The sequence below is a fragment of the Eptatretus burgeri genome, chromosome 14 (genome assembly GCF_056783735.1).
Source record: "Eptatretus burgeri isolate ZD-2024b chromosome 14, Ebu_testis_v1, whole genome shotgun sequence".
NCBI lineage: Eukaryota > Metazoa > Chordata > Myxini > Myxiniformes > Myxinidae > Eptatretus > Eptatretus burgeri.
The window spans coordinates 25,140,622-25,164,026 of NC_140974.1; the positions used below are offsets into that span (position 1 = coordinate 25,140,622).

General features: G+C 43.0%; 1 protein-coding gene across 2 annotated transcripts in view; it reads right to left on the reverse strand.

Moving 5' to 3' along the window:
• The window catches only part of LOC147012808 (phosducin-like protein), a 60,320-nt gene extending 37,657 nt beyond the window's left edge, over window positions 1-22,663 (reverse strand). For both annotated transcript variants that reach the window (XM_085854041.1, XM_085854040.1), the window contains exons 1-2: window positions 22,395-22,663; window positions 19,244-19,405 (exon numbers count right to left, since the gene is read on the reverse strand). In XM_085854041.1, the coding sequence (XP_085710167.1) occupies window positions 19,244-19,397 (154 nt within the window). In that variant the 5' untranslated portion in view covers window positions 19,398-19,405; window positions 22,395-22,663. The remainder of the gene's footprint in view (window positions 1-19,243; window positions 19,406-22,394) is intronic.
• Window positions 22,664-23,405: the final 742 nt, after the last annotated feature.

Below are 23,405 nucleotides of genomic sequence, written 5' to 3' on the forward strand. Positions count from 1 at the left end.
ACCGTGCATACAACTTGTGGCCAGCGTAGCGGAACGTGTGAGTCATACGCTGGCATACGTCGTGAAATTTCAAGCATGAAAAAATTTGAGGACAACCAAAAAATACAACGTTTAAAGCCAGCGTACAACGACGTATGGCAGTGTTTTTCAGCATACTCTCAATGTTATCAAAACTTACCCATAACGTATTCAACGTGTGCCAGCGTTTTAGAAAAAAAATTCAATCGGCATACATTGGCTAAAACGTCAAGGTGTGACCGGGCCTTTAGCTTTTAAGGGCTGGATTTACAAAAGGCGTTTAAGAGTTAGATGTGTGAAGAATTGCTAATCATCCATTCAAAATTAATCACCAATCACTGAAGAGTGATTATCCAATGCAGATCAAAACCTACTCACAAGCATTTAAATAACAAATAAACTTTTACATGCTGCGAGGGCATGTTTAAGAGTGTGTGTTAAGGCCTTGAAGCTAACATTGCATGGCTTATAATTGGTAGTTTACATGGGATGTTTGTTTGAATTCGCTCAAGAGGAGGCAGGGTACAGGAATAGGGTACTCTGCCTCAACGGATGTGCATTGAGACTCTTCAAGGATACACTTAATTAGCGATTAATCATTCGCGGACATGGAATTGTCCCCCCACGAGGGGTGGGGGGGGGGAAGAACCTCTCGTGGCAGAGCTCAGATGGCAGAGCACTGGTACAGTTTGTCAGAGGATCTGGGTTTGATTCCCAGTTTGGGCCCGCAATTTTTCTACAAATATTAAACCTCCGCTGTCGAAGATCGGAGGTTACTGTTTTCACCCCTTTCTGTTTGTTTGTTTGTTTGTTTGTGAACAGTATTACGGAAAAACTCCTCGATGGATTTCGACGAAACTTGGTGGGGGGGGGGGGGTGAGGTATGGTCAAAGGATCATGCCATTAAATTTTGGCCTTGGTCCCCCCCCCCCAAAAAAAAATTGTTAGAGAAATTTGTTTGTTTGTTTGTTTTTTTGCATTTCTACATGTTTTAAGTGATTTCCAACCCCCCCCCAAAAAAAAGAATTGTTGGTGAAAAAAAAAAATTGCAACTTTTTTTTTCAACAAAATTTCGATTTCTTTTTTTTGCATTTCTGCATGTTTTAAGTGATTTCCAACCCCCCCCTCCCCCCCCCAAAAAAAAAGTTGGAGAAAAGAACTATAACTCTCAGCACTGTTGACATCATATTTAATGAATAAGATATACGGTTCACTTGAGTGACCCAGCAGTATTGGCGGCGGAGGTTTTGCACTCTCCCGAGTGCTCTCCCTCTAGTTATTATACTTATTTTATTCCCTCTATTTCACATTCGAACCATGCAATGTGTGCACGCACGCCAGACCAGTGAGATTACTCGCCAGCAGGAGTAAGCAGCATCTGCAGCTCGTTTGCATACGCATGCCACGTTCCTGTTCAAACGGCGCGCCATAAACCGATGCCTCACCACAATGCTACAATGCTCACCATGATCACTGCAGGTCAGGCCAGGTACGGAAGCATGCACCGGAGCATGATCACTATAAACACCTCCTAAAATTCCCCACAACAACCTACGCCTGACCTTTTCACCACAAACGCCACAGCGCTCTCTTTACCTCACAACAACCACTACAAACCGCCACAACCACAGTTAGCTCCCTGGATGCTCACCACAGTCTCTGAGGGTGCCGGAGGAACGAAGGACATTGCGAGCTGGGATGTTTTGGCGTGCAACTCGAAGCGCAAGCGTGTGCTGGGGTACGTTCAATGACATCCAGGTAGCTTCGGCATGCCGCTAAATAATTATGCTCAAACGGAGTTCAACACATGTTCAGGGCGGGAGAGTGCTCATGAAAACCGTTGGGCAATGTTAATTATGGAGCTCTGTCGTGTGGCCTGGCTGAGAAGCAACTGAAGCCTTTTTCGACTCCGGAGTCTGGTGGGGCATGGCTATGGCAAGGGGTGGCGGCTGTGTGCCAATGGGGGGGAGCTCAAAAATGCCTACCCGGTCTCCTGATCCTCTTTCTGGCCCCTCCTTCATGCCAGGCTCTATAAAAGAGAGCAAATCAGGCTCAGTCGCTCTCCTTCGTCCAGCCTCCACAATGAATCTCTTTACCGAGCCGAGCACAACTGAGCTAAGGGGGCACCGCAACCGAGCGAGGCAAGCGGGGCGAAGCGAGCAGTTACCAAGACATGCTGGGGTCAACCCAGGTCATCGGCACTCGGCTTCATCTGCGTTCCGCAGCCAATATTCATAACACTTACAGACTCTCTTACACACATTCCCGTTAAGCTTTCTCACGCATCACTTCTCAATCTGTGCCTCGTTCACGAAGAGTATTACCGATTTGCACCTTTCACACCTTCCTCTTGCATCACGCTGCACCATGCCTATGCACCTCCCACTCATTCACTGTAAACACCCGTTTTCTTCCCTTCTCCCCCTTCCTAAGCAACTTGGTTGCGTAGGTCCGTCGACCAATTGGCCGGCCGCCCACAGGTAAGGTATCACGTGAAGTGGTGTAACCCTGGCCGGATTAGCCATGCCAATTGATGTTTGTGGTTCCTAAGTGCGCGTAGTTATCTGTGCCTGGCAGCCTCAGCACCGGTCGTTTGAGCGGGACCTGAGCCCTTCCCCTCGCGGCGAACCTCAAACCCCAAGTCTGCAACAATATCAAATTTGTCCTGCGTTACAGACTCGAAGGAATAATTTTGTTGGCTGCTGAATGTTGTGCAAGCTAACTTGACTCAACCTACAATGACGAGCAATGCAATGAATCCCCTCCAACAATGGTCATGGTGTTGTAATTCCATGCAAGTGCAACATTTCAATTGGATGTTGGAGATATGTGCGGTGCTTCACAGGCTAATCGGCTGTTTAGACACGCACAACTAATCGGATGTAGATCTCCCTTCATAAATTGCTATTTAGATATGTGATTTAGCTGTGTGCGTACTATGTTTTTGTAAGCGTTTAAGGGTTAGATGCGTATTAGCAAGACACTGGCAAGGGCGCCTTTTCTTTTTTTTGTATACCTTGTCGAGGCTCGTATGAGAGCGAACACACAACGCACATGCATGGGGGGCATGAGACAAGAGGGGTGGAAGTGGGAAGAAAAAAAACAGTGAGGAACAGAGACATTATGAGATCTGTGGAAGCGAGAGGGATAGGGTGGGGAACATGGGGAATACAAGATGGACATTACAGGGACTTTCAGGAAGGAAAGCAGGGAATTTGAAGGAGGTGGGCCTGCGTGGATTATCAGGGGTAAAAAATATTGAGGATTTGGATGGGGGATTATAAGAGGAGGTGGTGAACAGCTGTTTTGAAGGTCTGGAGGGAAGAATGGGATTGAATAGAGTGAGGGAGTTTATTCCAAAGGTGGGGAAAAAAGAGGACTGAAAGAGTGAAGGTGAGCAGTGATTCGTGATTTTGGTAGTTTTACCAGAAGGGGGTTGTTGGCGGACCTTGAGCGCCATGCGGAAATGTGGTGGGGACAAATTGCAGAGAGAGCAAGGGGGGCGAGACTGGAGAGGAGACGGTAGAAGACAGAAAGACCACCGAGCAGTCTGCGGGAGAGAGTGAGAGACCCAAAGACTCAGCCTCATCGCGGGAGATGCCAATGATCCGAAATGCCTTGGTTTCTACAGCGTGAAGCCGAGAAAGGTGGGATGCAGGAGCACCAGCCCAGAGGGGAGAGCAGTACTCCATCAGGCTGCGGACAAAAGCTTTGTAAGTGGTCAGGAGCTCAGGTGGGCCGCGGAAGGACTTTGCACGACGGAGGATTCCCAGTTGGCGACTGGCTTTGGAGGCGAGGTTTGAAATGTGGCTTTCCCAGAAAAGGTCATGGCAAATCATGAGACCCAGAAGCTTGAAAGAAAGGACTTCCTCCAGAGGATTGTTGAGAAAGTGGATGGGGGGGTTTTCTAAACGGTCCTTTCGGAGAGACATCGTGAGGGTGTGAGATTTGTCCGTATTGAAAGACATGTTCCATGTGTTGGACCAGTTTGTGATTTTACCCAGATCTGCAGTGAGTGAAGAAGCTGATGTATGCCGGTCTGAGAGATGACAGATGGTACGGCAGAGGGTCGAGTCATCAGCAAAGAGATAAAGGGGATTTTCCAGAGTCGGAGAGATCATTGATGAAAACCAGAAAAAGAACAGGGACCAGATCGCTACCTTGAGGAACTCCAGCCTGGACAGGAAGAGGGGATGAAAGAACTCCATTTAGGGCCACACATGACTGCGACAGGAGAGGAAGTCTGTGAGCCATGAGTGGAGATCGCCTTGGATACCATAGGAAGAGAGTTTGGTGAGCAGGGCAGGGTGCCAGACCATGTCAAAAGCACGCGATATGTCTCGGGATATGGCTCTGATTTCATGTCCGGCATTGAGGACCTCCACCTCCATCCATTGTTGGGAGAGGAGAAGCAGCATATCCAAGGTAGAGTGACCTGGTCTGAAACCAAATTGAAGATCGGAAATCAAGCCATTGCAGAAGAGGAAGGATTTAATGTCTGAAGCGATGATGGATTCAATAACTTTGCTGATGATTGGCAGAAGGCTGATTGGTCTGTAGTTGCCGGGATCTGTTTTTGCACCTTTTTATGCAGGGCAGTAATGTTTGCCGATTTCCAAGCAGATGGCAGATGACCTTGGGCAAATGAGAGGGTGAACAGAACAGAGAGAGGGTGAGCAAGAGCAGAAGAGCAGGTTTTTAGGACACGTGGGCTGATGCTGTCTGGAACGGTTGCAGAATCTGCGTTGAGGTTTGACAGCAAGCTCTCCACCTTGTCAGGAGAAAAGGACACAGGGTCCAGGGACAGTTGGGTGTGACTGGGTAGGGTGGGTACAGAAAGCGATGGGTTTTGGACACAAGTTTTAGATGCAAACACCGAGTTTAGGCATTCAGCCTTTTCACGTGCGGTATTAGCAGCCATTTGAGGAAAGGGAGGGGATGGAGGGGGAACATACACCAGAAACAGATTTGATTTGACGCCACCAGAATTTTGAGGAGGGAGAGAGGTTTGAAAGTTCGGACTTGAGCTGAGAAAGATGTTGTTTTCTGGCTCTCCTGAGGGTATATACAAACTTGTTCCAAGCTTTATGGAAGGAACTGAGATTACCCTCAGTTGGGTTTGCTTTCCATGAGGCAAAGGCAAGTTGTTTCAGGACAACTGCCTCACCATAAGCCTCAGTGAATCAAGGGAGGGAGGAAGGGTAGGATAACTGAAGACGAGAGGGGATAAATCTGTGCATGAGGGAGAGCAAGTTTATTTGAAAGAATTCCCAGGATGAGTTGATGTTTGAGAAAGTAGCGATAGCAAACCAGTCTATAAGTTTGATGGCTGCTCGGAGACCCTGCCAGTCGGCTTGAGTGAAATGCCAGACTCGACGCCGGTGAAGTGGTTCTCTGATAATAGCCAGAGAGATGTCCACTTTGACAAGGACGTGGTCAGAAGAACCATTTGGAGCGAAGAAAGAGCAGCAGATATTGTCAGGGAAATTTGTCAAAATCAGATCCAGAAGAGATGGAGTACCATTGGTTGAGATCCGGGTCAGGAAGTTGACTAATTGAGTCAGTCCCAATGAGTCGCAGAAAGCTTTTGCTGAGGTGCCATGACAGGTGAGAGAGGTACCCACACCTAGCCAACTGGCATGATGACAATTGAAGTCACCACATAAGAGGAAGACAGAGTTTGGACTAGAAGATAGAAGTCAGTCCATGTTTTCGGATAGTGAGGTGTAGATGGAGGCATCACTGTTTGGTGGATGGTACAGTACACATTTAAACATGTGGGAGTGGAGGGGAAGCTGTAGCCAGAGGTATTCCTGGAGGTGTGGGGGAGTGTGGGCAGTGCATGGAGAGTGAGGAATAGAGTCTATGATGAAGAGAGCAACTCCTCCACCAGGGCGAGGCTCAGGTCCGTCATACCGGAGGAGGGAGTAACCAGGGAGAGATACTTGGGAGTCAGATACGTCTTGGGGGAGGAAAGTTTCTGTTAGGCAGATTATTTCTGGTTTGTCAGTGGCAACCTGTATGGAAAGTTCTGAAATGTTTGTGCGAAGGCCCCGGATATTTGAGGTCCACACTGTTCATGAAGAGGGAGGGAGGAGGCTTTAGGTGCAGGGGATGGGAGGGGAGGGGGAGGGTAGGACAAGGGATGAGGGAGGGAGGTAAGGAGGGTTGTTGAAGAGTGTGGGGGATTGCAGAATCACAAGGGGTGGGGGCCAGATAAGGAGGAGAAAAGTATCTGTGGTGCTGGGGGAGAGGGTGGACAAGAGAGGAGGCAGAAGGCAGTTGAGGATTTGAGGAGGTGGAGTGAAGATATGGAGGTGAGAGGGCAGTGGAAGGAGGCAACTTTGTGGATGAGGGGGGAGGCAACTTTGAGAATGGTGAGTGAGCGGGTGAATGGTGGGAGAAGGGTGAGTGGGGAGTTTTTGAGAGAGGTGAGGGGGAGGCTTGGAGGGAGAAGAGTGTGATGGTTGCTTTGAGAGGGAGGGTTGAGAGGGGTGAGTTGGCACTGAAAATGGGAAAAAAAAATAATGGTTGATAGAAAGTGAACATTCATTGCAAACAGGGTTTTTTTAAGTGTTCGGTCAGAGATGCGATTAAACACATTTCTTGATGGATGCAATAAAGGTGAATTCAGAGAATAGAGAGAAGAAACGCTGTAACATTTGGATTTTTTAGGCAAGGTATGAAGGAGAGGTTGCATTGAGAGCAGTCTGGTTAAATAGCAGAAGAGTAGTGCATTATGATACAGTAAAGAGTACCACACGTGTGAAAGAGGAAGATGAAGCATTATAAGAGACCGTTTCTTTTATTATTATTATTATTATTATTATTATTATTATTATTATTATTATTATTATTATTGTGTTTGAGTGAGTTTTCATCAGAGAAAAAATCGTGAGGTGAATGGTGAAATTGGATCGGTAAATGCAGGGGGTGTAAACAGACCACGTGGTTATGGGAGAAGCACTTGGCTATGGGAGGTGAAGAGTCAAAAGTGAAATTATTTATTTTAAATAAGGATTGCATAATATTTGGAAAAGGGAAGGTTGAAGTAAAATCGTGGAAGTGTGTGGTGAATTTGGACGGTAAACGCAGTGTGAAGCTGCTGGGTCGATGAAAAGTACCAGAAAGAGTAGAGAGAGAGACACGTGGTTACAGGAGGTGTAGAGATCGAAAGGATACAAGGAAGATTATTATTTTTTGATGTATTTTTGAAGAACAGGTAAGATTCGGGAATGGAAGGTTGTTGGAAGAAATCGTGAAGGTAATGGCGAGAGAGGGTCAGCTCAGTGAATAGAGATAGTGAGCCGGCAGGGGAAAGAAGATGAAGAAGAAGAATGAGGATCGAGACTCATGAGTGTGCAAGGAGAAAGGCAGTTTTTTTGGGGGGGGGGGATTTAAGACAAGAAATAGTGTTTAGTTGATAGGGATGGGGGATGTTGGGAAAGTGGGGAAGATAGAAATTGAAGGTAATGGAGAGAAAATACAAATAAACACGATCGTACACAGAGGGGATGGATGGGTAGGCCTCAAGCACCCGGTAAGACAAGGTCGAGGAAAACTCACAAAATAGCACGATTTTTGAAACAAAACCGAACTAGGAACACACAGTAACATGTAGGTGAGAAAATAAACAGTTAAAACGGGACAGATAACGACCAGAAACTTAACTTTGAGATCGTCAGCAGAGAGCATGAAGGAGACCTGCTGATGCTCCAAACCCAGAACTGGAGATTTGGCCCCAAATGTCATAAATTTGGCCCCAAATGTTTAACTCCTCAACCATTTGTTGTGTTACTTGCTCCTAATACCCTGAGATCTAATCCTTAATTTGTAACTGAGTTTTCTGATCTCTTAAATTTTATTTGTCCTACTTTTATCAACATCGTTATTCTTCAAGATTTTAACATTGATGGTGACTGTCCTAAGTGTACTCGAACTGTTGATTTCCTCAAACTCATTGACTGTTTTTCACTGATGCAACATGTCAAAGCTCCCACTCATAATTAAAGCCATACATTGGACATTGTTATTACTTGTGATGTTCCTGTTTCTGATCCTTCTGTGCTGGAACTTGGTATTTCTGATCATGGGGCTGTGTTGCTGGACCTGTCCATTTCTCCACTTATGTCTTGCCCTTGGCATATCATGACATTCCGAAACCTGAGATCCATCAACCCAGGCTTGTCCTCAGATTTCATTTGCCCTGTTTTCTCGCGAGCATGTCACGAGATAACCCTTGAAGAGATGGTTCACTGAGATCACCCCACTCTTCGCATATCCAGGAAGCATGGTATGAGTTTCCACTGTTATGCTGGCAATACTCAGGTGTACTTGCAAACCTTACCCGATATCCATCTTGTAATTTCCCAGGTGAACAACTGTTCAGATGAGGTAAGGGCATGGATGGATGCTAACTTTCTGCGACTCAATTGCAGTAAGACTGAGGCTATACTTATTGGTACTCCTGATCAGACCAAAAAATTTGGTATCAACCATATTGTAATTAATGGGCTAGTTATTCAACTTCCTCGTTGATCATCAATCAAGGTATTACATTTGATCCATTTCTATCTTTTGAAGCCCACATCGCAAGAGAGCGTCAAACTTCATTTCTGCACATCAGAAACATTGCCAAATTAAGATCATCTTTAAAGATGCCTGATGCAGAGAAGTTCATGCATGCCTTTATCTCTTCCAGGCTCAATTACTGTAACTCACCCTGTTGGTCAACCTGACAAATCCCTTCAAAAGCTGCAATATGTTCAGAATATTGGTGCATGGGTTTTAACAAAAACTAAGAAAATACAGCACATCACTTCTGTGCTAGATTCCTTGCACTGGTTGCCAATGAAATATCGAATTGAGTTTAAAATGTTACTTTTGGTTTTTAAGATCTTACATGGCACCAGCCCCACAGATTTGCAAAGTTTACTTGGCCATTACATGCCCGCACGTACCCTTAGGTCGAGCACTGCCGGTCTCCTATCTGTCGAGGACTAGGCTGCCACAATGGGGGGTCGGGGCTTTTGCTAAGTTGCACCCCGCCTGTGGAATAAGGTCCCAGTTCACCTGAAGACATCTGGTGGTATTACAGTTTTTAAATCTAAGCTTAACACCCATTTTTACTGCTTTGCAAAAAGAACTGGTCAAGAATGTGATTATTACCTCGCCAGAGGAGAGGGGGTTGCATTTGGGTCCGTTTGTCTTGTTTGTTTGTCTGTTTTTTTGTTTGTCCATACAGAACATGCGCTTTCTCTGCAACCGCTTGTCGGATTGAGACTAAATTTTCAACACAGGAACGACTACTCATGAAGAATATTTCAATAATTATGACGTCATATGTCACATGGTGTGGCAGCCATATTGGAAAAAAGGAAAAACTTTGGACCTCCATCTCCAAAACTGCTCCATGATAAAAATTGAAACTTGGCACATAGCAAGTACTATTATAGGGAATAAGTGTGCTTTTTATGATGTCATAGGTGCCTTCATTATGACATCATAATTGCATACATAGAACGCGACATCCGATCAGTATGAAAAATTTTGAGGGTCATCTCGGAATAAATTTGTCCGCAGAAAAAATAAAAATAAAAAAGGACATCATCAGTCATGTGCTTCGGCAGCCATATTCATTTTTTGATTTTTAGAACCTTCAAAAATATTTTTCTTTGAAAAGGCTGAGCAGATCGAGGTGAAACTTTATAGGTATGACCGCCTATCCATGAGGAACATGTTCACACATGATGTCATAGGTCACATGGTTTGGCAGCCATATTGGATTTACCCTATCACCTATAAAAAATCTTCTCCAGAACGGCTGGACAGATTGAGGGGAAACTTTACACAAATGTTCCCCAAGCCTTGGGGATATCAGGGTATTCACAAATAATTGATAGGTCACATGATCTGGTAGCCATATTGGATTGGGCAAAAATCTTTTTTTTAATTCTTTCTCTTGAACTGCTTCATCGATCAATATGAAACTTCACAATTAGGATCTAGTAGTGATGTGGAATACATGTTTTAAATTTCAAACTGATGAGATGCATGGTCTGGCAGCCAGAATTATTATCTTGCCAAAACGAAGTTTTGCAAGATGTTAGTCAGTTTGTATGTTTTTTTTTGTTTTTTTTTGTCTGTAATCACGTATAAAAAAATTCTGCAGAGCACAGTTATCATCGGAAATTTTTGTAACTTCGCATATCAGAGGCCAATAGAGGTCCCTTTCAGTGCACAAAATTTTGAAGGTCAAGGTCAAAGGTCAGGGTCACTTTGGCGCAAATCAGGGGAGTCGACGAAACCCTTATTTTTTGAGTAATTTTGATCGGATCGTCTTCAAACTTCATGGGAATATAGTTCATGGTCTGGCGCTCAGCTGATTAATTTTGGTGGCGATTGGCCTTGACCTTCATGGTTAGCACCTCAGGTCAAACATATTTGACCCCAAGGTCAAATTTTCAAGTTTTAGGAACCATATCGTGTAGTACCTCAAATTGAACACCTCGATGAGTGCTTTCTAGATATGTCAAGCTTGAGACATTATGACGTCATTTGGTGACGTTATGAGGCAAAAGCATATTTTTCATGGTTAATCTGTAGAACGATTCTCATCGGAATCTCTCGTAGGCAGATATTCCTCAAGGAGTCGCTCCTGGTGGATAGCAGCTCTGTTCACCTCAGTGTAACCTTAAAGAAGTCACACGTGGTCACCTTTTGGCAAGATACGGGTCACCCTGCGGGTGACATTGGTTTATTTATTTATTTGAATTTTTGATGTGGGTTTTTTTTTATAATAAGGCTCACTTGGCTGTGCCTGGAGGGGTTTGAGGGTGGAGGAGTAGCAGCTGAAACCCAAATCCTATCCAGGTTCCTCCTGATGACTTCATCTTTACTTTTTTTCTTGTTTGGGTTCATTCTGATTATTCCAATGCAGGATTGTACCTATTTGGTCTTCCATTTGATTTGAATTGAATATATTTTAATCCCATTCTGAATTCAATTGAAGAATAAAAAATGCCATGGGTGAGGGCCAGGTGTCCGATCAAAGCGGAGCTGCATCAAAGTGGGACGTCTTGGTTCCCGGTCATCACTGCCAGCAGCTATAAAGCGGCAGTTCTAGTTATGTCTATTATCAATTACTTAACACATGCAACACGTTCTTCTGACACATACCTATATTTGGGCAGTGTATAGACAACTGACAGCTCTATATATGCAAAAATAAATAAATAACATGGGTGACGTGCATGAAGCAAAAACATACCTACTGCTTATAACTCAGAACACCTCACTGAACTGGAAAACTGTACATACTGTAAATGGTGAAGGCTTTTAACACCCTCCCCCACCCCCCCCCCACCTAGAGGCGGCGCTACACGATACATATTTACATGGAGAATTTGCATGCCCCTCCTCACCCCTCAATACCACCAGTAAAGATAAAGACACCCCTCTACATGAATTGGGGTCATGCTGATCCTCTGTGGCAAGTCTGGATGTAATTGGCCCAGAACTGTAGGAGGAGTTGCACGACAAACAAACAAACACACAAACACTGATCCATGAATTATAGTAAGGATTGTACGTAATGACTTTGTCCATCGTTATTTCTATTCATGCAATTTGACTTTTCCCATTGTTATTAGGGTACCCTGTCAGTACAGGGTACCCTATTGTTTTTCTTAAGTTTATTTGTTATTATTAGGGTACCCTGTCAGTACAGGGTACCCTATTGTTTTTCTTCTGTTTATTATTATTATTATTATTATTTTTCTTTTTCCGCCGGCATTTTGCACCCTTTTTCGCTTTAAAAACCATTTTCTCTGGGATACTAAGTCCGATCGACACAAAATTTTCACCACAGTATGTATCTTTTTTGATAGCACAATCACGTTATAATTATGACGTCATTGGTCACGTGGTACGGTCGCCATCTTGAAAAAAGCGATAAACTTTGGACATCTGTATCTCGGAAACCGTGCAATGGAAAATTTTTTCGCTTGATACATTTTACTAAGCTCCCTATGGGGAACACGTGTGATTTTTCGTGACGTCATAGGTGAAGCGATATTCCAGTGAAAATTCGTCAAGTAGAACGCCATATAGGAAAAATCTGAAAAATTCTGAGCATCATCTACGCCTAAAATTGCTGCGGAAAATGTTTTTCTTGACGTCATCGATGACGTAATTCGGCCGCCATCTTGTTTTTTAGTGTTTTTTTAAAAAAATCTTCTTCTCCAGAAGGGCTGGACAGATTAAGGCGAAACTTTACAAGTACATTCCCCCTGATGTCCTCTTTCAAGTTTGTTAATTTGTTGTTGATACGTCACATGGTTTGGCGGCCATCTTGAAAAAACCCTAAAACCTTCAAACATCTTCTTCTCCAGAAGCGCTGGTCGAATGAAGGTGAGATTTCAGAACTATATTCGGGACATGTATGCGATGCAAGTTTGTTAATTTCGAAGTGATAGGTCACATGGTTTGGCCGCCATGTTGGATTTAAGAAAAATATTAAATAATGTTTTCTCTGGTATTTCATAAGCCATCGAAGCGAAAATTTGCAAGTGCCTTCCTCGCTCAACTCTGCATACATGGTAAAAAAATTTTACCTCAGAAGTCACATGGTTTGGCGGCCATCTTGGATAGAAAAATAGACTTTATCCGATTTACACGAAACTTCACAGACTTGTTTGGGTCGACGATGGAAAGCAGAATTTAAATTTATGATATCATCGGTCACAAGGTTCGGCAGCCATCTTGGATTGAAAATGAATAAATTTTAAAAATCTTCTTCTCCAGAAGGGCAAGACAGATCAAGATGAAACTTAACACATATATTCCCCATGAGGTCCTTTCTCAAGTTTGTTAATTTGTTCTTGATCGGTCACATGGTTTGGCGGCCATCTTGAAAAAACCCGAAAACCTTCAAAGATCTTCTTCTCCAGAAGCGTTGGCCCAATGAAGGGGAGATTTCAGAACTTTATTCGGGACAGGAAGGCGATATAAGTTTGTTAATTTCGAATTGATAAGTCACATGGTTTGGCCGCCATCTTGGATTTAAGAAAAATATTAAATAATGTTTTCTCTGGAACCGTTTAACCAAACGAATCGAAAATTTGTAATTATCATCTAGCAGGCAGTATGCACGCTTGCTAAAAATTATGATGTCACACGTCACATGGTTTGGCGGCCATCTTGGATTGAAAAACGCACCTTTACCGATTAACACGAAACTTCACGTACGTGTTCCAATGCCCAGTTGGAAGCAGAATATAAATTTCTGATGTCATAGGTCACATGGTTCGTCAACCATCTTGGATTGAAAAACAATATCTTCAAACATCTTTTTCTCTGAAACGGCTGAATAGATCCATGCGAAACTCCACCACTATGACCGCCTCTCCATGACGAATAAAAAGTTCTCACCCCCTTTTGAGGTACGACGCAACGTTTGGCAGCCATAGTGGATTGAAGGAAAAATATTAATTAATGTTTACTCTGGAACTACTGCATCAATAAATGTGAAACATCACCTTTATGGTGGAACGCTCATGCGGAATGAGGGTTTGAAATTTCAACGGGATCGGGCCCAGGGTTTGGCAGCCATGTTGGTTTTAAGAAAAATATTAAATAATGTTTTCTCTGGAACTGCTTAACCTGGAGAAGCGAAAATTTGCACTTATAGTCTCCCATCGTGTTTGCACATGTGGTGAAAATTATGACATCACAAGTCACATGGTTTGGCCGCCATCTTGGATTGAAGGATAAATATTAATTAATGTTTACTCTGGAACGGCTGCCTCTATATATGAGAAACTTCAAATTTATAATTCAGGTGACATGCGAAACAAAAGTTTAAAATTTCAACCTGATCGGTCACGCGGTTTGGGAGCCAGAATTATTTAATTATTTGAATCTGGAAGCCAGTTCTAACGAAATTGAATGCTTTGTGCTGCCCGGTTCGCAACTCGTCTGTTCCGCGCCCTCTCGAAGCAGGCCTGTGTTTGTATCACCATTAAATAATGTTTTCTCTGGCACCGCTTATCCTGTCAATGCAAAACTTTGCGACTCTGATTTAAGTCTCATGTTGTATCAGTTGTGTCAAAGGCACTTCTGGGTACCCGGTCATCACTGCCAGCAGTTATAAAGTGGCAGTTCTAGTTATTAGGGTACCCTGTGAGTACAGGGTACCCTATTGTTTTCCTTCTGTTTATTATTATTATTATTACGCATTATTATTATTATTATTATTTTTCCGCCGGCATTTTGCACCCTTTTTCGCTTTAAAAATCATTTTCTCTGGAACACTAAGTCCGATCGACAGAAAATTTTCACCATAGTATGTATCTTTTTTGATAGCACAATCACGTTATAATTATGACGTCATTGGTCACGTGGTACGGTCGCCATCTTGAAAAAAGCGATAAACTTTGGACATCTGTATCTCGGAAACCGTGCAATGGAAAATTTTTTCGTTTGATACATTTTACTAAGCTCCCTATGGGGAACACGTGTGATTTTTCGTGACGTCATAGGTGAAGCGATATACCGGTGAAAATTCGTCAAGTAGAACGCCATATAGGAAAAATCTGAAAAATTCTGAGCGTCATCTACACCAAAATTCATCGTCAAAAATGTTTTTTGACGTCATCGATGACGTAATTCGGCCGCCATCTTGTTTTTTAGTGTTTTTTAAAAAATCTTCTTCTCCAGAACGGCTGTGCAGATTGCGGCGAAACTTAACACGCACATTCTCCCTGAGGTCCTCTTTCAAGTTTGTTAATTTGTTGTTGATACGTCACATGGTTTGGCGGCCATCTTGAAAAAACCCTAAAACCTTCAAACATCTTCTTCTCCAGAAGCGCTGGTCCAATGAAGGCGAGATTTCAGAACTATATTCGTGAAATGCATGCGATACAAGTTTGTTAATTTCGAAGTGATAGGTCACGTGGTTTGGCCGCCATGTTGGATTTAAGAAAAATATTAAATAATGTTTTCTCTGGAATTTCAGAAGCCATCGAAGCGAAAATTTGCAAGTGCCTTCCTCCCTCAGGTCTGCATACATGGTAAAAAATTTTACCTCAGAAGTCACATGGTTTGGCGGCCATCTTGGATAGAAAAATAGACCTTATCCGATTTACACGAAACTTCACACAGTTGTTCGGGTCGACGAGGGAAAGCAGAATTTAAATTTATGATATCATAGGTCACAAGGTTCGGCAGCCATCTTGGATTGAAAATGAATAAATTTTAAAAATCTTCTTCTCCAGAAGGGCAAGACAGATGAAGATGAAACTTCACACATATATTCCCCATGAGGTCCTTTCTCAAGTTTGTTAATTTGTTCTTGATCGGTCACATGGTTTGGCGGCCATCTTGAAAAAACCCGAAAACCTTCAAACATCTTCTTCTCCAGAAGCGTTAGCCCAATGAAGGGGAGATTTCAGAACTATATTCGGGACAGGAAGGCGATATAAGTTTGTTAATTTCGAATTGATAAGTCACATGGTTTGGCCGCCATCTTGGATTTAAGAAAAATATTAAATAATGTTTTCTCTGGAACCGCTTAACCTAACGAATCGAAAGTTTGCAATTATCATCTACCGTCGTGTATACACGCGTGGTAAAAATTATGATGTCACACGTCGCATGGTTTGGCGGCCATCTTGGATAGAAAAACGCACCTTTACCGATTAACACGAAACTTCATAAACGTGTTCCAATACCCAGTAGGAAGCAGAATCTAAATTTGTGATGTCATAGGTCACATGGTTCATCAGCCATCTTGGATTGAAAATGAATAAATTTTTAAAATCTTCTTCTCCAGAAAGGCAAGACAGATTAAGCCGAAACTTCACACATATATTCCCCATGAGGTCCTTTTCTCAACTTTGTTAATTTGTTCTTGATTGGTCACATGGTTTGGCGGCCATCTTGAATTTACCTTAAAACCTTCAAACATCTTCTTCTCCAGAACACCTGATCTGATCAAGGGGAAACTTCACACCCCTATTGCACATGAGTAGGGAATACAAGTTTGTTAATTTCTAATTGATAGGTCACATGGTTTGGCAGCCATGTTGAATTTAAGAAAAATATTAAATAATGTTTTCTCTGGAACTGCTTAACCTATCGAAGCGAAAATTTGCGTCTGTCATCGTCCATGATATCTGCATACATGGTAAAAATTATGAGGTCACAAGTCACATGGTTTGGCCGCCATCTTAGATTGAAGGATAAATATTAATTCATGTTTACTCTGGAACCACTACTTCTATATATGCGAAACTTCATATTTATAATTTAGGCTACATGTGAAACAAAAGTTTAAAATTTCAACCTGATCGGCCGTGTGGTTTGGCAGCCAGAATTATTTAATTATTTGAATCTGGTCGCCAGTAATAACGAAATTGAACGTTTTGTGCTGCCTGGTTCGTAACTCGTCTGTTCCGCGCTGTCTCGAAGCAGGCCTGTGTTTGTATCACCATTAAATAATGTTTTCTCTGGCACCGCTTATCCTGTCAATGCAAAACTTTGCGACTCTGATTTAAGTCTCATGTTGTATCAGTTGTGTCAAAGGCACTTCTGGGTACCCGGTCATCACTGCCAGCAGTTATAAAGTGGCAGTTCTAGTTATTATTATTATTCCGCCGGCAATTTCTACCCTTTTTCGCTTTAAAAATCATTTTCTCTGGAACACTAAGTCCGATCGACAGGAAATTTTCACCATAGTGTGTATCTTTTTTGATAGCACAATCACGTTATAATTATGACGTCATTGGTCACGTGGTACGGTCGCCATCTTGAAAAAAGCGATAAACTTTGGACATCTGTATCTCGGAAACCGTGCAATGGAAAAATTTTTCGTTTGATACATTTTACTAAGCTCCCTATGTGGAACACGTGTGATTTTTCGTGACGTCATAGGTGAAGCGATATACCGGTGAAAATTCGTCAAGTAGAACGCCATATAGGAAAAATCTGAAAAATTCTGAGCATCATCTACACCAAAATTCATCGTCAAAAATGTTTTTTTTGACGTCATCGATGACGTAATTCGGCCGCCATCTTGTTTTTTAGTGTTTTTTTAAAAAATCTTCTTCTCCAGAAGGGCTAGGCAGATTAAGGTGAAACTTTACAGGTACATTCCCCCTGAGGTCCTCTTTCAAGTTTGTTAATTTGTTGTTGATACGTCACATGGTTTGGCGGCCATCTTGAAAAAACCCTAAAACCTTCAAACATCTTCTTCTCCAGAAGCGCTGGTCCAATGAAGTCGAGATTTCAGAACTATATTCGTGACATGTATGCGATGCAAGTTTGTTAATTTCGAAGTGATAGGTCACATGGTTTGGCCGCCATGTTGGATTTAAGAAAAATATTAAATAATGTTTTCTCTGGAATTTCATAAGCCATCGAAGCTAAAATTTGCAAGTGCCTTCCTCACTCAAGTCTGCATACATGGTAAAAAAATTTTACCTCAGAAGTCACATGGTTTGGCGGCCATCTTGGATAGAAAAATAGACCTTATCCGATTTACATGAAACTTCAGACACTTGTTCGGGTCGACGATGGAAAGCAGAATTTAAATTTATGATATCATAGGTCACAAGGTTCGGCAGCCATCTTGGATTGAAAATGAATAAATTTTAAAAATCTTCTTCTCCAGAAGGGCAAGACAAGACGAAACTTCACACATATATTCCCCATGAGGTCCTTTCTCAAGTTTGTTAATTTGTTATTGATCGGTCACATGGTTTGGCGGCCATCTTGAAAAAACCCGAAAACCTTCAAACATCTTCTTCTCCAGAAGCGTTGGCCCAATGAAGGGGAGATTTCAGAACTATATTCGGGACAGGAAGGCGATATAAGTTTGTTAATTTCGAATTGATAAGTCACATGGTTTGGCCGCCATCTTGGATTTAAGAAAAATATTAAATAATGTTTTCTCTGGAACCGCTTAACCAAACGAATCGAAAATTTGTAATTATCATCTAGCAGGCAGTATGCACGCTTGGTAAAAATTATGACATCACACGTCACGTGGTTTGGCGGCCATCTTGGATAGAAAAACGCACCTTTACCGATTTACACGAAACTTCACAAACGTGTTCCAATACCAAGTTGGATGCAGAATATAAATTTGTGATGTCATAGGTCACATGGTTCGTCAGCCATCTTGGATTGAAAAATAATATCTTTAAACGTCTTTTTCTCTGAAACCACGAAACAGATCCAGGCGAAACTCCACCACTATGACTGCCTCTCCATGACGAATAAAAAGTTCTCACCCCCTTTTGAGGTACGACGCAACGTTTGGCAGCCATAGTGGATTGAAGGAAAAATATTAATTAATGTTTACTCTGGAACTACTGCATCAATAAATGTGAAACATCACCTTTATGGTGGAACGCTCATGCGGAATGAGGGTTTGAAATTTCAACGGGATCGGGCCCAGGGTTTGGCAGCCATGTTGGTTTTAAGAAAAATATTAAATAATGTTTTCTCTGGAACTGCTTAACCTGGAGAAGCGAAAATTTGCACTTATAGTCTCCCATCGTGTTTTCACATGTGGTGAAAATTATGACATCACAAGTCACATGGTTTGGCCGCCATCTTGGATTGAAGGATAAATATTAATTAATGTTTACTCTGGAACCGCTGCCTCTATATATGAGAAACTTCACATTTATAATTCAGGTGACATGCGAAACAAAAGTTTAAAATTTCAACCTGATCGGTCACACGGTTTGGGAGGCAGAATTATTTAATCATTTGAATCTGGAAGCCAGTTCTAACGAAATTGAATGCTTTGTGCTGCCCGGTTCGTAACTCGTCTGTTCCGCGCCCTCTCGAAGCAGGCCTGTGTTTGTATCACCATTAAATAATGTTTTCTCTGGCACCGCTTATCCTGTCAATGCAAAACTTTGCGACTCTGATTTAAGTCTCATGTTGTATCAGTTGTGTCAAAGGCACTTCTGGGTACCCGGTCATCACTGCCAGCAGTTATAAAGTGGCAGTTCTAGTTTGTATTGTTATGCAATTGGAATCTACTTTACTTTGATTCTTATTACATTTTTTTTTTTCCTTTTGACTGTACCAACTGATTTTTCCCTTGTTCAGCACTGAGATTTCTTTGTATTTGAAAAGTGCGGTATGAATAAAAAATTGTTTCTGTTATTATTATTCGATGACCCCAAAATACACTTCAACATGAACGTACCGGTGTTCACAGCACGCCCTTCCACGTTCAGCCCTTTGCCGGGGTGATGTTTCACCTCATCGTCGTGTTCAGCCTGATCCTCACCTTCGTCCTCACTGCTACTGCAATAATAATCGAGCTTCTCACCAAGCAGCCTGTCGTCCAATGTTGCCATTACTATTGCTGTGAGGAGAGCAGACAATTTAGACGAAGGGGGTTCGTAGGTGAGCAATAGGCAGAAAATGCATTCTTATTAATATTATGTTATCATTATATTACCTTCAATTACAACATCGCAGACTAGCCCATGAGATAAAATTCATAATAAACATGGAGACCATTCCAACTATTTGAGCAATTTTAGTGTTCATTTGGAGGGTAGGCAGGGGATTTGGGTTGGTGAAATGACACGACAATGGAATGGTAAATTAGCAATGAGAAATAGTATAAAATTACAAACAAAATACAATATTTCCATGAACAATGAAAAGCTTCTTTGCTGGAATGGACAATATAACAATGTGTGCCTCCAGTGAGTCACCATCTTGCAACTCCTGCATTCTCCAGATTCATCAGCGTGACAGGCGTGTCTGTGCGTTTGTGTGATCTTTATAGAAATAAATTATGTTTATGGTATTTTTGATATACAGTACGTACAATGGTTGTATTATATTGCAATATGTTGCGATTCGGAAGATGTTTTGCGATTCGATTATCGAATCAAAATGTGAAATCAATATTGAATGCAATATATAATCCTTTATCCATTCCCTGCATCAAATTATGACTGTATATTAATTTCCCTTTGGACAAAAAGTGACTCGCAGGCTCTCATTATGCTACCATTCCCTATTTAACTTTTTTCACAGAATGGACTCGGTATTTGTTGTGTGGATGGTGGGGGAGGAGGGTGGAAGCCGTAAAACGGCTTCATAATCCATCAATCCATGGCTGTACTTGTTTTCGTTTATGACATCAGGATATGTTCCCTTCATGTGAGATACGTTTTCTTTTAATGCTGCTTCTCAGATCTACCGCAATCTACGTATCCCGGTAAGGCTTTGGGCTGTTTTACCAACACTGCTGCAGTCTTGCTGGTGCTGGTTCTCTCATTCTCTGTACGCTGCATTGTAAAGAGAATTATCCCTCTCAGATGGACATGAAGCCAGGTGTTCCAGGTGCTGGCATTAGATGGTGGGCGTTAAAGATACCTGCAGTGTCTTACGCAAAGAGTGGGCGAGCTTATCACCGCACCCTGAACAAATTACAACTTCCTGCCCGAACTAGCGAGCCCTGTGCCAGAGAAGGGATTTGGAACAATACTGGGTCTCATTTGCCCATAGAAGCACAGACACAGTGTCCCCATGATGTTGAAGGACAAGGGACAGATTGTGCGCTTTTGATTTCCCTTTTGCACACAAAGGGGATTGCTCTTTGGAAATCAAAACAATGGCATCGGCAGGTAAAATTTGGTCAGATTTTCTATTGACAGGAACGAGGCTCATGGAAGTGGAAGGTAGCCCCGGCAGTGAAACAAACATCAAGGGAATGAATGAACGAGCATGAAAATGAGACGAGTGAGGAGAGGAAACACTGAACCTCGCAGGTGAAAGGGTTTGGTGAGTGAAGTTGAATCAAGATGTTGGGTCAGAATTGGAGATGACTCGGGAGGCCGGTGGACTGCCTGCTTGAATCCCTGGAGAGGAAAAGCGATGACGTCAGTGAAGTTTGGGCCCCGTTTCCCTTTACACCTCCCTGGTTCAAAGCATGGATCACATCTTTACAATCTCGCAATGTCTGTCTGTCTGTCTGTCTGTCTGTCTGTCTGTGTGTCTGTCTGTCTGTCTGTCTGTCTGTCTGTGACCTCTGTTTCTCGACAACCCCTGGTCCCATCTTATTGAAACTTGCCAGGAATATTGCTGGGGACCTGAGGATGTGCCTTTTCAAGGTTTGATATTAATCGGACAAGTGGTTCCCAAGTTATGGCCATTTATTTACCAAATCAATGACAGGACATGGTGCTATGACATCACAATTCTTCTTCTTCTATTTACGCACGTACGGGCACGCGAGAGTGAAGGAACAGCCTGGGTGGTTGTTGTTTCTGGCACGCGGTTTGAAAGGTTTTTTTTTTTTTTGCACATACAGGCACGCACTAGTTATAAAAAATGGGCGAGTTGTTGATCGTATTGAATTGACGTCAATAAAAACACGATGCGATGATCAAACTATTCGCATTACGATTCCCTGATGGTCGTATGGCAGCTTAGCTGCCGAGGTAGCTATCATTTCTTGAAGCGCGACTGTGTCGCTGATGCAGTGCCCCTCCACCAGTACACACACTGGAACTGTTACTCATTTCGCCGACCTCGGAAGGATGACAGGCTGAGTCAACCCCCTGGTGTATTAATTCAGCGGCCGACGGGGTTCGAACTCAGGACCCTAGGATCCCAAGCTGCCATCCGAACCACTTCAGGACCCTAGGATCCCAAACCACCACCCTAACCACTTCAGGACCCTAGGATCCCAAACCACCACCCTAACCACTTCAGGACCCTAGGATCCCAAACCACCACCCTAACCATTTCAGGACCCTAGGATCCCAAACCACCACCCTAACCACTTCAGGACCCTAGGATCCCAAACCACCACCCTAACCACTTCAGGACCCTAGGATCCCAAACCACCACCCTAACCACTTCAGGAGCCTAGGATCCCAAGCCACCACCCTAACCACTTCAGGACCCTAGGATCCCAAACCGCCACCCTAACCACTTCAAGACCCTAGGATCCCAAACCGCCACCCTAACCACTTCAGGACCCTAGGATCCCAAACCGCCACCCTAACCACTGAGCCAACACCAGGCTTCGATTCCCTGAAGAGACAAAGTGGTTGTACAGGGTATCACTGAGGACAACGAGAAGACAGAGACAGAGAACGAAGGTTTGACGAGATTTCGTCATTTCGAACAGTCGGTTCGAGTATCGACGTCGTCAGTGAACGCCTTGGTAGAAGATGGCGGGGACATCATCTGAAAAGTCACGAATCCTCACGGCGTGAAGAGACGGAAGAGAATTTCACAGCAATCATAACACATCCACAGACGAAGGGTAAAATGGACTCGATTTAATCAAAGGCTCTGACTTTGTCTGGTGCATGAACAGTACACACCTTTTCACTTCCTCCGTGTTCTCCTCGTCACTCAACGCTTCCTGACTATGTAGTCTTCTTCTTCTTCTTCTTCTTCCTCCTCCTCTTCTTCTTTTGTGCTTAAATGGCGTTTTCAGGATCTATATACGCCACCCATCCAAACACGTCGACAGGAAAAGGGAGTCATCAAGTTCCAGCAAACGTTATATTATAGTTTTCCTCGATCCTTCAACGAATTTATAACCAATTTGCAGAGTCAAGCGTGCTGATGATTAAACCGGAATAGTATATCCGGTAGACGTAACCAACCAATCCCGTCTCTCGAATACCGTGGAAAAGACGTCATATCCGGTCCCTCAAACGTCGGGCATTGTATAAGCAGTTGTTTAAAATCTTTGGTTACATGACACCACTCACAGGATCCGGGAGTGTTACACGTTGACTTCCTTTCCGATGTAACTAGCAGTTTAGACAACCTTTCTTTCTACCACCACATTGGAATTGACAGATCTCCAAAACCTACGTGTGACGTTAAAAAAAACACGAAACAACAAAAAAATACAACTTCATGGGCGAGGAATAGCAAATAAAAAGACCACGATTCAGCCAAAGGCCGAAGACTAACGCTAACTACTACGGCATGGCAGCGATACATTGGACGAATAGTAAAAGTTTAAATACGTTGTTTATTTTTTTACTTCATAATTTGGTGTAGGTGTTGGTGTTGGTAAATTGGTGCAGGTGTTGGTAAATTGGTGTAGATGTTGGTAAATTGGTGCAGGTGTTGGTAAATTGGTGTTGGTTTTGGTAACTTGGTGTGGTGTTGGTGTTGGTAAATTGGTGTCGGTGTTGGTAACTTGGTGTGGTCGTGGTGTCGGTGTTGGTAAATTGGTGTCGGTGTCGGTGTTGGTAAATTGGTGTCGGTGTCGGTGTTGGTAAATTGGTGTCGGTGTCGGTGTTGGTAAATTGGTGTCGGTGTCGGTGTTGGTAAATTTGTGTCGGTGTTGGTAAATTGGTGTCGGTGTCGGTGTC